We start from the raw sequence: 15,470 nt of genomic DNA, 5'->3' as shown, positions 1-15,470 counted from the left end.
AAGCAAAGGGTCTGGATACTTGTGTCTGTGGGATATTTCAGAGTTTATTTTATTTTTCAAAGTATTTCTCAACTCCTGTTTCCACTTTCTCATTCTGGAGTATCAAGTGTCTGTTGATGGAAGGAAAAAATGAATTGAAATGATTTTAGCACAAGGCTGCGACATAACAACATACGCAAAAAGTGAAGGAGCCGGAAGACTTTGTGAAGGTGCCATAAATGCAGCCTGGCAGTAAATTCTATGTGCGCATCTCAGTTCCCTTCCACCTCCATGGTGTGGTGACCTCCTAACTCCTGTCACACACGGTTTTAATACAAGCAGAACAAGGTCTGCAGGTTTATGTGCAGGTGAGGAGGAATGAGAAAAGCCAATCAGCGTGCGACAGCTCGGCACATCAGCCTCCTTAGCAGATCCAGTTTGAAAGATCTGCGACTAATTAGGATGCAGTGAAGTTCATTCAGTGCCTTTGTGGTTTCCATTTTTGGCACAGTAGTGCTTCCTGGTCCACGTCCTGAGTATTGTCTAAGTTTTTGAAAACAACAAAAATAAAGGATTATTTATTTTAAGGTTTTGGCCTCAAGATTTCATTGTTCATAATTTGCATCTGGGAGTGAAAATGTAACTAAAACTAATCATTTTACTGTTTCCTTTTTGTTCTTTATTCTAGGAGGTACAGCGCTGTACAGGTGACATGAACATCACAGCTGAACACTCAAACCACCCGGACAACAAGCACAAGAACAGATACATCAACATTGTCGCCTGTAGGTCTGAGCTGTTTCTCTCTTGCTTTTAAACACATTTTAATTCTCTAATTAATTCAAGAACAGATAATGGTGACAAGCGATTTGTTCTTTTTGAACGGCTCTTTTCAGTCAGTCGGATGACTCGATACGCAAATCGATTCAGCAGAGCTCGACGGGAGTGCTGGCACGTATGTGTCGTGTTGTCAGCGTCTTTCGGTGTGCAGGTGGAGTCATTCACGAGTCTCTCGTTTACCATACAAGTGTAATACAACAACTCATATTATTACAATGCTTGACTTGGGTTTTTTTTTTTTGGTGCAGTTTGTTTTTGGAATTGTTTTAAACAGAATATATGAACATATTATTAAACTAATGCGTTTATGTCACTTTATACATTCAACAATTAGTCACACAAAATTACAACAAATACAAATATTCTAACAATTATTTGCTTTAAAATTTACTTTAATACCCTTTTTTTATGGTTTATTGATTGTACCAGCATGTGATATTCCCTGATTCTTTCAAGTTCAAACTGAATCAATACCCGAAAGTACTGAGCACAATTCCCATTCATCTGATTTGTGAAGAAATCATTACCCGAGAATGAGGTGCATGATTCTCTTATGTTTTGTCTAATAGAGTGGTCATACTTTCTGTACTGAAACAGGACGATATCCTATGAATTATTGGCATCTATCATTTATTATATACTAGCTGTGTAAGCCCGTGCTGTAAAAAGCCTGGGGTCCTAGAAACTATTGAAATTGTCAGAAAAAAAAAATTAAAATGTAGAAATGTCAGGTAGTTGAAAGGAACTACTTTGGGTGTGTCTCTCGTAGGAGGTTCCGTATTGCCGATGTGCTCACATTGTTTGTGTATTAGCGGCTAAGCGACTGTCTTTCTTCGGGGGTTTCCTTTTGCCGATGTGCTTGCCTCGCTTGTGTATTAGCCTCTAAGCGAGTGATTCTTTCTTCAGAGGTTTCACTTTGCTGACATGCTCGCCTCGCTTGTGTATCCTCGGAGGACTCCACCTCTCACTTCAGGGCCAGACAGACGCACACATTTCCATGTATAGACATTTATATATAATAATGTATGAATTATTAAGTTATATATTTGGTATTTCAATCAGTGGAGACAACTCGAGAACAAGGCACTCGTTCTGAACAGATTCACTACCACGAGTCTCACAGTACACGTTCATTTGATTTACGAACAAATCATTACCCTAGGACGAGCCTCAGGACTCACTGCACGAGAACGAGGTGCGTGACTCTGATGAAACTGCTTCATTACCTGAGAACAAGGTGCACAATTCTCATTCACGTATGTTTCTCTGACACTCCTTCTTATTTTAACTGTGTTGTCATGCTTCATGTACTGAAGCAGGATCATGTCATATAAATTATCAGCATGTTAATAATAATGCATGAAGTTTTACTTTGTATATTGGCAATGTGATTAGAGGGCACAGCCTTGAACCATATTGATGAATCAAACAAGCTAAATGAAGTAAAGAATTGATTCACTTAAATAGGTAGAAAGAATGAAATTAGTAAAGTGAATCGAAAAGCCCACAACTAACAGGTAAGCAAAACTAATAAGCCAGCGAGCATTGAGCTGTGTTGCCCATATTTACATCATAAATGTGTCTCTAGCTGATTCAGAGTGCAGTGCTTCTGCTCAGCAGAGGATTTGATTTTACCCAGAAGCAGCCGGTTAGCAGTCTGTTTCTTGAACCTGTGCTTAGCTCTCTCTCTCTCTGACATCCCACTCATTTTTATCTCCGTTGTAACGTTCACAAAACAATGGCAGCTGCAGAGAGAGTGTGCTATAATGAGCTGTGATTATTTGAAAATGATGGCCAGGAGGGTTTCATCTGCATTTGAAGCCAAGCGTCACTGTGCCAGGACACAAGCACTGGTGACCGTCCTGTGATTCTATGGGAATGGCTGCAGGGCAGCTGAAAGAAGTCAAAGAGTGTCCTCTGACAAGCCGGCCACCTCCACTGCAGCTGTGCCTGCTGCTTCATGGATGAGCAGATCCCATCTGTGCAAGTTAGGAGAGACCCCATTGTATCACACAATAAGCTCAGTTTTATTCTCCACATTTCAACCATACACACACACACACACACACACACACACACACACACACAAGGAGCTCATGAATATGAGATTTGTGTAATGTTTGTTTATAATTTCACAGGGTCTTTACGGGGTGTCATGAATATTTAAACAATATTCAAATGTGATACTCTGAACCAACAAGGTAAATTCACGCTTGAGCCGTAACAGTGATTAAATGTGCACAGTGACTGCTCTTCTACTGCTTTTGCTTTCCTGTTAATCCAATTATTTTGTACAGCAAGTTCTATCTTCAGTGGGTTCAGAAAGTCTCCAGACCCTTCACGTGTTTCACATGCAAAGAACCAGGATACATGGAATAAATGAGCAAGTAGTGTGGTCGAGATCAGGACTTTAAGGACCTTCACGTCTTGACTTGACGTTATTTTGGATGATCGCGGTCAATGGGATGGATGAGCTTCTTGGGCTGAATGGTCTGCTCTCGCCATAATTTTTCTAATGTTCTAAAACATGCAAATCACCACAAAGCAGACTCCTTGATTCGGATTTTACTTTGGGCCAAAGCTGGCCACTGTGCTTCAGGATAAAAATGGTATTTATATTTCACAGTGCCCTGAATTACACTGGACATGGCAAGGCTGAAGAGCCCCGCTCAACTCTGCCAGGCTCCTGTATGAGATTTGTACGTCTGCATGGATTTCTTTCTTCAGATGCTACACTTATCCTCCAGAATTTCCAAAACGTGCAGGTCTGGTTGATGGCTAATTAATCAGCCAGGTGTCAGTTGGTGTACCCTCAGACGGACAAGCCATTCAGTCCAGGGCAGGGTCCCAGCTTGTGCCCAGTGCCACCACGATAGGCCCTGGCTGCTTATGTCTATAGTGAGTTAAGCCGAGTTCAGAAGATGGTGGATGAAGAGACAAGTGAACAAAACGAGAACAAACTTCATTTTATCAGATAATTTCATCTGAAGTGGAGGTCTTTAATCCAAAACGGTTGGCGGTAAAGAGAGACTTGAATTCATTCAGTCATCTTCTTTTACATGGGTGTGCCTGTCTGGGTGTCTGACTTTCTGTCCTAAAGCGGGTCTATTAGTCTTTCATTTTATCGGTTTGTCTACTTTGTAGTGCCGTTCATATCTGAGTGGTTTCCATATTTATCTATAAAGCAGTGCCTGTCAGCTCCATCATGGCACATTTTATATCTCAATCCTGTACACGGCATATTTCATGTATTTAACTATTACGAGTGAAATAATCAGACGTAACTGGGTGAACAGTTTTAACTTTCCTTTTCTCTTTCCAGATGACCACAGTCGGGTGAAGTTGCGGCCTTTAGCTGGAAAAGACTCAAAGCACAGTGACTACATCAATGCCAATTATGTCGATGTAAGTGGACTGGTAAAGTATTCATTGAGGAGCAGCCAGAAATGTTGTTCTATCTGACCTTCAGGACCCCACTGGGGACTTCACTTTCAAGCACAGGGAAAAACTAAGTGTGAAGTTTGGATTTGTTATCATTACACAAAACAGTGCCGGCGATTCAGAAAATACCCGGACCCCTTCACTTTCTACACATGTTGTTATGTTGCAGCCTTGTGCTGAAATCATTTAAAATCCCTGCACTTCAAACCCTGAGGCTGTGGATTTAAATCCCACTACTGACACCATTGTGTTCACATCTCTTCACCTGCCTGTGCTCAAAAAAAAAACCAAAAGAAGTGGAAACAGTTGTGCCTCAGATGTAAGTCGCCTTAGATAACGGTGACAGACAAATAAATAAATGGGAATTTATTTTTTCCCCTCATCTATCAACACTCACTATCTCAGAATGTTTCTCGTTTTAAGGATTTTTTAAATCACATTTTCCCGTGATGCCATCTTTTAACGGTTGCCTGAGCGGTCAGGCAGGAGGGCTGGGAGTGTGAGATGTGTGATGGTATAGAAGTTCCACTTGTCCACTTTCTGCTTTGTCCGAGTTTGAGGATTCAACTTAAAAAGTCTCTATTTTTATTTTTTGTGCATTATTTTGGCTCCTGGTTGTGAAATCTTTGACTCTTTTGCTGTGCCCAGGACACTCAGCCTGTTTGCTGGATTCTCCATCCCCCAGTAGTTGACCGTGGCCATTTTCTGCTTCTCCTTATCTCCCGACTCCATGTCTTTTCAGACCTGCTGCCACTCCATGCAGTCAGCACCACCAGTATTTTAGTAATTAAATTTGTAAAAGTCAAAAACTGAATTCAAGACAGGGCCAAATTGAAGAATTTAAATAAAAACAAAGGAGATGGTACCAGTTGTGTCTCAGATGGTGTAAGTCGCCTTGGATAATGGCATCAGCCAAATAAACAAACACCTGGAATTCAGAGCCCTGCTTACTTAATCAGGATTGAAGGTCTTGTCGTAGAGCTTTGATTTTTAGAGGTGCAATACCATGAAATAGGTACAGCCATCTTGATGACTTCACTTCTTTCAAGTAAATGAATTGTTTTATTTCTTTTTTGCCTCCCAACTGTAGGGCTACAACAAGTCAAAAGCATACATTGCCACCCAGGGTCCCCTGAAATCCACTTTTGAAGATTTCTGGAGAATGATTTGGGAGCAAAACACAGGCATCATTGTCATGATCACGAACCTCGTGGAAAAAGGAAGGGTATGTATGTGAAGTCTGACGCTCCTGTACCTCACGATGGCCGATAGTGAAGCACACGGTGACACGAGGCTGTAGATCAGAGGGTCCCAAGTTCAGGCCTGGAGGACACACTGTGGCTGAAGGTTTCATCCCAGCCAACTTTACTTTGAGTTGGTCTCCTAACTTAATTAAGTAAACTGTCATTCTACCCAGTCTTTGTGTTTACAAAAAAGACCAAACTGCATTAATACATTTTTATTAGTAAGCACTTATGTGTGTTACATGGAGAGCCTTTAATGTTTTATCTTTATTAAGATTTTCTTCTGCCTTATCATAAGTAGCTACAGCCTTTCACCATTTTGTGTGTATGGCCTGCCATGGTGTCGACGTCGTCATTCGGTGCTGATTGTCATTATCAGAATTAAATTAACGCAGAAAAAAAGGTGAATGAATAGGAAAATATCTTGAGAGAGAAGTGCGATGGCAAACATTCGGATGGTTCTAAATGTATTATAAATGTAAATCTCACACTACGCTGCTTTTTTGAATGCAGTATAAGAGTAGCTAATCATACAGTGAGGTGAGTTCAAGGTAAAATGGCTGACTGATTGTGAAACCCATTGGGATACAAACCTGCAGCCCCAGTGGTCCTCCAGGACCGACCTTGAGAGCCGCTGCTGTTCCTGATGATTATGTTACATCAGGGTGTTATTTTAATATAATAATTAAATGCATTTTGTTCTTAAGCAAAACTCGGCAATAGAAATGGATTTTCTTAAAAAAAAAAAAATCAGTTTGAGTCACCTTGTAGTTGACGCACAAAACCGAAAATTCTTTGTGCTGCGCGGTAACTCGGCTGGACTAACAAGTTCCATTTCGGGCAATTTGCTGCAATCAGAGGTTGCCGTTTAGTGATGAGATGCTAATCGTTAAGGGCTCTGATTCTGCATATGTAAATTATTATTTTTCTGAGAAATAAGTGTGATCTAAAATATGGCTAATAAAAAAAAATGAACGGAAAGTGAAATACTGTTTTGTGACACCATGCAGATTTTTCATTGTTATTTCAGAAGCCCGCTATTCTCTGTTTTCTTGTCTCACCTATGAATATTCTCGTATTTCAATCTACAGCCCTGAAGACGATTTATAAAACAACTCCGTCTATAGATCGACTACTACAAGTTCACTCGTCTTTACCGGTCAGCGTTAGGACACACGGCAAGTTCAGATGTCATCAGAGCTTACTCACTTACTGTACCCCGTTAATAAGAATCTTTAAAATAATCAACTAATAACTGACAAAAGGCGTCTTCTCTCCCTACAGTTCTGATTCTTGTCTATGTTTCTCTCTCGGTGAAAGATCAGATTGCCATTTTGGTTTCGACCCCTGCAGATGCTTCTTTTTGATCACACTACTCCCGATCCTTCAATTAAGATTCTCTCAGCAGAGTCAGAACAGTTTCACTCAGTCATTTAATCCCAAGTCTCGAAACTCCAAATCTTTCAATAGGACGTCCCCTACTTTTAACCCTTTGTACAAACCTTGTAAATGAATGTTACGGTAATTTAGGAGGTTACTGACTGTTAATCGTCTCTCCTTCCTTCCCAGAGAAAATGTGATCAGTATTGGCCAACAGAAAACTCCGAAGAATACGGCAGCATAATTGTCACCCTGAGGAGTACGGACATACGTGCCTGTTATACTGTGCGGCGCTTTACACTCAGGAACACAAAAGTAAAAAAGGTCTGCACCTGACTTTGTCCAGTTAGAAACAGTTCACTTCATGACCATTTTTATGCTTTTTTTTAACTTGTGTATATATCTTGCTTTTTCAGGGGCAGAAAGGTAACCCTAAAGGCAGACAAAATGAGCGAACTGTAATACAATACCATTACACACAGTGGCCGGACATGGGGGTACCAGAGTATGCTTTACCAGTTCTCACATTTGTGAGAAGATCTTCAGCTGCAAGAACGCCAGAGATGGGACCAGTGCTGGTCCACTGCAGGTACAAACACATTGTTGGCATAAATAACCCAGCCTAGTGACGTTTAGGGGGGGTGTCTCCCACTGCCATGTGCTGTATCTGTGCAGCCTCCCTTGGCCGAGTCGTAGGCAGCCAGCAATTCCTTTGCATTTTCTCTGTGGAGCTGAACTGACTGGTGTAGGCGTACGGTTTAGTAGGAAGGTCTTTTTCCTGGTACACCATGTATGTACTGCTGTAGGCTGGCGCCCTGCCTGGGGTTTTTTTCCTGCCTTGCACCCTGCGTTGGCTGGGATTGGCTCTGCAGACCCTCGTGACCCTGTAGTTAGGATATAGCAGGTTGGATAATGACTGACAGAGTGACTGACTGACCACGTATGTATGGAAGCCACACTATTATACCCCACACTGGGTAAAAAAAGACTTAATGTTAACATCCAGGGAAAAGATGAAGAATAAGGAAGAAACTTGGAAAGGCAAATGTTAGAGTGGGCTTTATAAAGCTCAGTGGCTTTAATGTCAGATGTCCATGCAGGCTAAAAAAGCTGAGAGCAGAATGTATGAGTTATCACGTAGGTTTACATCAAGTGTGTGGTACACCTCACAACTCTATGTGACCTGGGGGTAACATAGGACCACCCCTCATTTAAATGAATACAGCGCCTTCAGACACTATTCGGACCCCTTCACTTTTTTTCACATTTTGTTAGGGTGCGGCCTTGTACTAAAATCATTTAAATTTATATTTTAGCTTATCAAGCCACACTCACAACCCCACAATGACAAATCAAAAACAGGCTTTGTGTACATTTCTTACAAATTACAAAACTGAAATATTCCATTGACACGTGTATTCAGTACTTCAGTCTTTTTGGGTCTGACTGGCAACTTTCACACACCTGGATTTGGGGATTTTCTGCCATAATTCTCCGCAGATCCTCCCAAGCTCTGTCATGTCAGATGGACATCATCAGTGGTCAGCTACAGTATTTTCAGAGACGTTTCATTGAGTTCTAGTCCGGGCTCTGGAAGGGCAACTCAAACACATTTACAGAGTTCTTCTCCCTTAGCCAGCCAGTCCTGTGTTGTCTTTGCTTTGTCCTGCTGGAAGGTGAGTCTTCAGCCCTGTCTGAGGTTCAGAATGCTCTGCAGCAGATCTTCATCAAGGACATCTCCTTACTTTGCTCTGTTCAGCCTTCCCTCGAGCCTGTCTAGTCTCCCAGTCCCCGATGTTGCCATCCCTATTTTTCACTGTTGGAGTGGCATTGCACAGGTTATGAATGGTGCCCCGTTTCCTCAGGACGTGATGCTTGCAGTTCAGTTGTGGTTTCATCAGACCAGAGACTCTTGTTTCTTACATCCTTAGAACCCTTTAGGTGCTTTCTTTTAAACTCCAAGCAGGCTTTTATGTTATTCATGACCGCTCTGTCATAAAGCCGTAATCTTTGATGATTGTCCTTCTGGAAGTTTCTCCCATCTCCACTTAAGTTCTCTTGAGCCCATTGGGTTCTTGGTCACTTTTCTTATCGTGGCCCTTCTCCCATGAGTGCTCAGTTGGACTGGGTGGCCAGCTCCAGGAGGAGTTATGGTTGTTCCAAACTTCTTTCATTTAGGAATCATGTTCTTGGGAAACAGGCTTCTCATGATGTTTGCCTCCACACAGTCCTGTCTCTCCGTTCTACAGGTAGTTTCTTTGACCTTGTTTCTTGATTTTTGCTCAACTCCAGTACACAGGTGTGTGCCTTTTTCTAATCAGTCCAATCATTTGAATTGACCACAGGTGGTCTCTAAAACACCTCCATGATAATCAATAGAATGGGATGGACCTTAAATTTCACGTGTCGTAGCAAAGGGTCCGAACGCTTGTGCCACTTGGATATCTCAGTTGTTTATTTTTAATAAATTTGCAAAAATGTCTAAAATCCAGCTTTCGCGTTGTCACTCTTGGGTACTGAGTTTTGTTTAATGAGAGAAAAAAATGAGTTTTAAACATTTTTAGCATAAGGCTTCAGTATAACTAAATGTGGAAAAAGTGAAGGGGTCCGAAGACCTTTTGTACGTGTAAGTAAAAGTCTGAAGAGGTAAGTAAACAGTGTGGTCAACTTCAAGAAAAAAGAGCCAGTCGTGATGATATCTGAGCTCAGCTCTGAGAATTTCAAGAGCCATGTCTGTGTTGTGGGGGGGGTTCATAAACCTGATATGAAGGATTACAAACTTGGGTCTGGAGAAGCTGAGACGTATGGATGGAGACACGTGCTTCACTGCTGACTTTGAGGAGGTTCGTGTGACAGTTCATAGCTTTGTAGATGCTTGACGTTCTCTTTATTTTTCTTTATTAAACTCACCAGTGCCGGAGTTGGGAGGACAGGAACGTATATCGTCATCGACAGTATGTTACAACAGATAAAAGACAAAAGCACAGTCAACGTCCTGGGGTTCCTCAAACACATCAGGACGCAGCGGAACTACCTCGTCCAAACAGAGGTGAGATCCGGGCAGACCCCCATCTGCTCTTTTAAATTTTGCTTGTGTGTTTATTACAATACATAATGCTGAATTCTACCTGTTAAACCAGTGATGATGATGATGATGATGATGGGGATCAGCAGTTCCATCAGGTTTTATATTTCATGGACAGGTTACACTTTCCACTGTTTTTCCACACTTGGCGGATTCATTGACTTCATAAATGTTCTTATTCACAAAGCATCTTGACCTCAAGAGTTGCTTGCATTCGTTTGTAAATTGGGGTCTTGGGGGGATAATAGGGGGATGCTGGTTACTGTGTCCTTGTGTTGTAAGTTTATATTGATGTTTTATTTTTTATGAGCTTCACCAAACTACACGACGTGGGCATTGACAAGTTTCAAGTGTGTGCTTTTGAGGTAAAGTGTCCTTAGTAGAGTTGTAGATCAAAAAGCACGTTTAAGCCAACAGAATTATGAAGAGTTCTGCTCAAGCAGCCTGTCCCTTCTACCAATGACAACACAAGTGAACCATTTAAAATTAGAAAAAGGCTAACCTTGGAAATGAATTACAAAAACAGACCTGCATCACTTCTCTGGATTAATATACGGTACGGTAAAGTCTAAATTAGCGCGAGGTAAAGCAGCGACCGTCCTTTTACAATCAAATGTATGTTTTTGCTGTCAGATGTGCACAGACCTGAAGTTTAGTCGAGTAGTAACAGTCGATGTGACATCCCTCTTGTCGGATGAGTGAATGGGCACTAAAAAATGACAGCTGAAGAGTGACCTGCCCAGTAGTGTTCATCGGCGAAGTTTGGCATGAATTTGATCGGTCCGCTGGTGACCTTATTTGTCACATTGTTCCCTGAAACTTTGTTGTGTGTCCAGCTTAGGCAAACATTCTGTTCCCAGCTCCCCATAATGCTTTGCAAGGCCAGCATGACATCACAGAGCTCTGGCATTCATGCTGGTTGGAGATGTCACTACGTGATCTGTGTGGAACTTCTCACACTTGCCGACTGCAAGCATATTTCTCCTCACACTTTATGGCACTGCCCGTTATGCCCCATTCATGCACAAGTAACATACAGCATAGAGATGTATACTCGAGCTGGTTTTGCATCCCTCTGCGTGCATAAAAAAGCAGTATTGGCCGACCGTGATGAGATTGTGAAGGCAATCTGTTGTGATTCATTATGCGTCGTTGTGTCTTCACTGAGGGATTAAGCGCATTAGCACAGGTCAGGTGGTGACAGGGAAAGCCCCCCTAGTATATAACGCTGATCCCTTGCACCACAGTCTTAGTGGGTGTTACGGTTAGTCAAAGTGATAGGAGCTTAGGAGACGCAGAGAGAGAGATAACGAATTCGGAGTATACTTACTACATGCTTAACACCATCTGTGAAGAACCTGGAGTTATGCTGTCTATTGGAAGGTGCTATATAAACAAATGTTGTTGTTATAAATGTATCTCAGGGAGGCACGGTGGCGCAGTGGTTAGCACTATTGCCTGACAGCTCATGTCACATCTTTGGACACCATGATTATCGGTCCAGCATAGTTGACAGATGCGTCCCTAGTTCTCGGGGACACTTAAAGGGCCAATGCTCCATTATAATCAAATCAAAACAAATTCAGTTTCCCCTTCCACAATGACTTCAGTGCGTTTCACAGAATTTGCCAAAATTCCCAAACATTTCCACGTTTTTGCTGAACGGGGTTCGCTGATCACTACTGTCCAGTAAAGTATAAGTGTGATGGCCGCTCTGCTGTCTTGGTGCTCTCACTAGAAGGGCATTTAGAAAGACTTGTGGTGAGCACATCTTAACCGTGTTGATGTTTTACTAGACAAGGTTGACAGCTTAGCATGCAGACGTCTGACGTTCTGTTACTCAAATTCAGGAACAGTATATCTTCATCCATGATGCCTTGCTGGAAGCAATCCTTGGAAAAGAAACAGAAGTCCAGGCCAGTCAATTGCACAGCTACGTCAACAGCATCCTCACCCCAGCGGTGGGTGGCAAGACGAGACTAGAAAAGCAATTTAAGGTCAGTAGGAAGAACTTTGTGCTCATTTCGATACTTCTGATGCGAGATTTCAGTGTTTGAATTTTAATTCATTTGTAAAGCATTATGGGTAACAGAGTGTAGACTACTAGCCAAAAATGACAAAAGTATCTGTTTAAAATGAAATCTGCAACACAATAAAGTGTGCAGAAAGTGAAGACTTCCTGAGTCCACTGTAAGCTGGTTTGGTGGTCTGTTCTTCTGGCATCCCCTTAAATGACTTTATGTTGGGTTTCCTCCTTCATGGCCACTACCTGTATACTGACATACATTGAAGGTAAAACCTGTGGAAAGAAAATAATCAAAACAGGACGAGTGTAGACTTCCAAAAGAGCTTGTGTGAGGGACAATGTGCTGGCGAATCCCTGCAACAAATAAAGTAAGGGGTCAAGGGGCAGTGGAGTGCCAGCTCAGCTCCCATGTACCTTCACTTTCATCTTCTCCTGTTTTCTAGCTGGTGACGCAGTGTAACGCTCGCTATGTGGAATGTTTCAGCGCTCAGAAGGAATGCAACAAGGAGAAAAACCGAAACTCTTCTGTGGTGCCATGTAAGGTTCTTGATTCAAATGGGCAGAATTAGTTTGCCATTCAGTCTTCACTTCACAGAGGGTTTGCTGTTGGCACGCCATCCAAAATGACATTAGGAAACCATCAGCACAAAGGAATGCATTTCAGAGGTGTAAAGCAAATTTCTTTTTGTAACTGAGCATAGGCTGTAGGCTGATGTAATTGGAAGGTCAGATGATGACAAGTGTGAATTGAATTTAACACGAATTATGCAGATCTCAGTGCAGTGGTCTGGTAAACCAAGACTGGCGGCCTGGGCTGATCTCGATGGGCTGTTGACCGCGACAGTAACTTGGACCTTAGGGTCGTCTCCTTGAGGTCCCAGACTGTGTGGTCTGGCCTTGAACCGCCGCTGCTGCACTGCAACTGACTCGCTTAGATTGCTAATCTTCATTTCTGTTTTCTGCCTCATTTATTTGGTCAGGTAAGGCTTGAAAAGCTGTCATCAATACTTTGTATCCAAAGTTTAATTTCTTTCTATTTTATTATAACAGTCGTACATTGATTTCTGAAGAGGTAACATAACTTCATGCTCCAGTCTGTGCCTGTGACGATGTACAAAGAGTCACCGTTTTTTGTTTGATAAAAATCTAATTATTTCTATTCTCATTACAAAGCCCTTTTAAAATATGACATCACAAAAAAGAGAAAACCTTCACGAGTAATAATAAAAAAAAAAAGTCTAACTTAAGTTGTTTATTCCTATACAACTAATATCCACAGTAATATCAACACGTTCAGTGTATTTAATGTGCACTCGCAGATGACGAAATTAGAAGAAGGCAGCACTGCATGCATCGGTCGACAGGGACGCTCGTGACGTTCTGGCTCTTCGCTAGTTTCCAGTAGCTAACTGATACACGGTGTTATAACTGTGTGGAGCCCCAGGGTTGTAGAGGGCACGGCTTCAGAAACACGAGCAGCGCAGAGCATCTTGACTTGGTTGGCAGCCATTTCATTCCCTGAGCCGAGCAGCAGAGGGAGCTCCTGCACTGTTTGATCATTCAGACGTCTCTGTGTGAGATTTGAGGCTTTTGTCTTCTTCTGACGCTTTTATTGTCATCTTTTTATAGCGCCGTACCAGAAGTAATTCATGTTAAACACAGACCAGTGCTCTGTAGTAAATTCTGCCTGCCTTTTGTTTTCTCTCACCCAGCTGAGCGCGCCAGAGTTGGACTGGCACCTTTACCAGGGATGAAGGGAACAGACTACATTAATGCCTCCTATATTATGGTGAGTGTGTAACTTGGCAGTAAAAAGAAGAGATTTAGGAATTTTGAAATAAAGTTATAGAAGTGATATGAAATGAATGGAAAGCTAGAAATGCCCATTGCAGTATCTCTCCAGTTCAATGCAAATATGGTGCCACAGGCAAATTCTTAGCAATTCCAACACACAAAATGGAATGAGTCCAAAATAGAAATTGCATTTTAGTTTGGTAATCCTTCCCTATCATCCCACCTGAAGTGTCCTTTGGAAGATCGCGATATCCATGTCTTGGTATCGCAGCCTTTCGTCAAATGACCAGCTTTCTTTTGGTGACTGCAGGGTTACTGCCGGAGCAATGAGTTCATCATTACACAGCACCCTTTGCCTCACACCACTAAAGACCTCTGGAGGATGATCTGGGACCACAACGCACAAATCATTGTGATGCTGCCAGATAACCAAGGCCTGGTAAGTGTAATCTTACTATGAAATAAATGTACTAAAGACAACACAGAGAACTTCCTTCTTGAGCCATTTTTTTTTCTTCTTCTTCTTCATGTTCGATTGCACTCGATGTGCTAAGGTGAAATCCCAGCCCATAATGACACTAAATGCTAACAAATCCTGACATTAAAGCAGTACCTGCCATATGCCATCCTGCGCTCGGCTCGTCACCCTGAAGCCTGTACTCTGTGTGATTGCCATCCTGTCCTCCTCACTGGAGTTGACACCTCTGACATTCTGGTTCGGTTTGGGTGACAGTTTGGATTTCATCATGTGGTCATGAAGAGCCGGCTTTTTGATAAAGCATTAAGATGAGAGTGGCAGTGTTGGCAGGTGTGGTGGGTTGGCATTTCCACAGAAAAAAGAACAAGACGGAGACGTGTACAAGTTTGTGTGGACAAACTGCGGGGAGTGGAAGACGAACTCTGATAGGACAAATGCACGTTAGCAAACGCTCAGTAGTTCAGTCAATGTGACTTCGGCACTGCAGGACCACACGAGGACCTCTAGACATCTCAGATCATGAAGCCTCGTTATTTATATAACCTTACCTGCCCGGTACAAACAAGACCCAAGTGAGCGTCGATCGCCCTTTTGGCACCCTTGTTTACGGTGTGTGGGCCTCCGCCTCATGCTGCTTGTTAATAAAACTCAGCAGGGCAACATTTCTTGTCAGAATTCTGCTGAGCCACAGCTGACATGCTGGCCGTTAATGGTGTTTCCAAATCTCGCAGCTTCGCCCCCAGTTACCGTATGCTAATCAGCCTGTCACCACTGTCTCATCATCCTTAGGGGAGGTTAAAAGAAATCGGCTTTTTTTTCCCCTTTTCTTTCTGCTTGCTGAATGCTATGAGTGGCTGATGGAATAAGCAGTGGAGCCGCTCTTCATGCACAGGAAATGTTGGCTCGCAAAGCTTAAGTAAAACGTCCACAGACACACAGAGAGCCACCACCGCGACATTCAAGTCCTGTCTACGGTGCACTGGTACGTCCCGTCGTAACGTCATTAACACCCAAACCCCCTTCACCGTTCTCCATTTTCCTTTTCTCACATGGTGGTAGCCAAGTCTACGAGGTGCCAGATGGTCCTGGTTTGTAGAAGGCGGTGTCTGCGCACCTCATGACTGTCTTGGACCACAGCGAGAAAGGGTGCAAGGCCTTCTAAAGGCTCCTGAGGCCAGGTCAGGCTTGAAGTAGCGCAAGGGC

The 15,470-nt window shown here is 42.6% G+C and overlaps 1 protein-coding gene across 1 annotated transcript in view; it reads left to right on the top strand.

Annotated features, from left to right (window-relative positions):
- ptprga (protein tyrosine phosphatase receptor type Ga) overlaps positions 1–15,470 on the top strand; it is a 399,554-nt gene that overhangs the window by 376,951 nt on the left and 7,133 nt on the right. The window contains exons 16-25 of the mRNA XM_039770749.1: positions 668–764; positions 4,142–4,224; positions 5,351–5,485; positions 7,074–7,208; positions 7,301–7,473; positions 9,798–9,933; positions 11,820–11,966; positions 12,439–12,532; positions 13,708–13,784; positions 14,100–14,228. Coding sequence (XP_039626683.1) covers positions 668–764; positions 4,142–4,224; positions 5,351–5,485; positions 7,074–7,208; positions 7,301–7,473; positions 9,798–9,933; positions 11,820–11,966; positions 12,439–12,532; positions 13,708–13,784; positions 14,100–14,228 — 1,206 coding nt within the window. The remainder of the gene's footprint in view (positions 1–667; positions 765–4,141; positions 4,225–5,350; positions 5,486–7,073; positions 7,209–7,300; positions 7,474–9,797; positions 9,934–11,819; positions 11,967–12,438; positions 12,533–13,707; positions 13,785–14,099; positions 14,229–15,470) is intronic.

Source organism: Polypterus senegalus, chromosome 12, assembly GCF_016835505.1.
Source record: "Polypterus senegalus isolate Bchr_013 chromosome 12, ASM1683550v1, whole genome shotgun sequence".
NCBI lineage: Eukaryota > Metazoa > Chordata > Cladistia > Polypteriformes > Polypteridae > Polypterus > Polypterus senegalus.
Note: the sequence above shows the minus strand (reverse complement) of the source record. Positions and strands in the feature narration are given on the sequence as shown.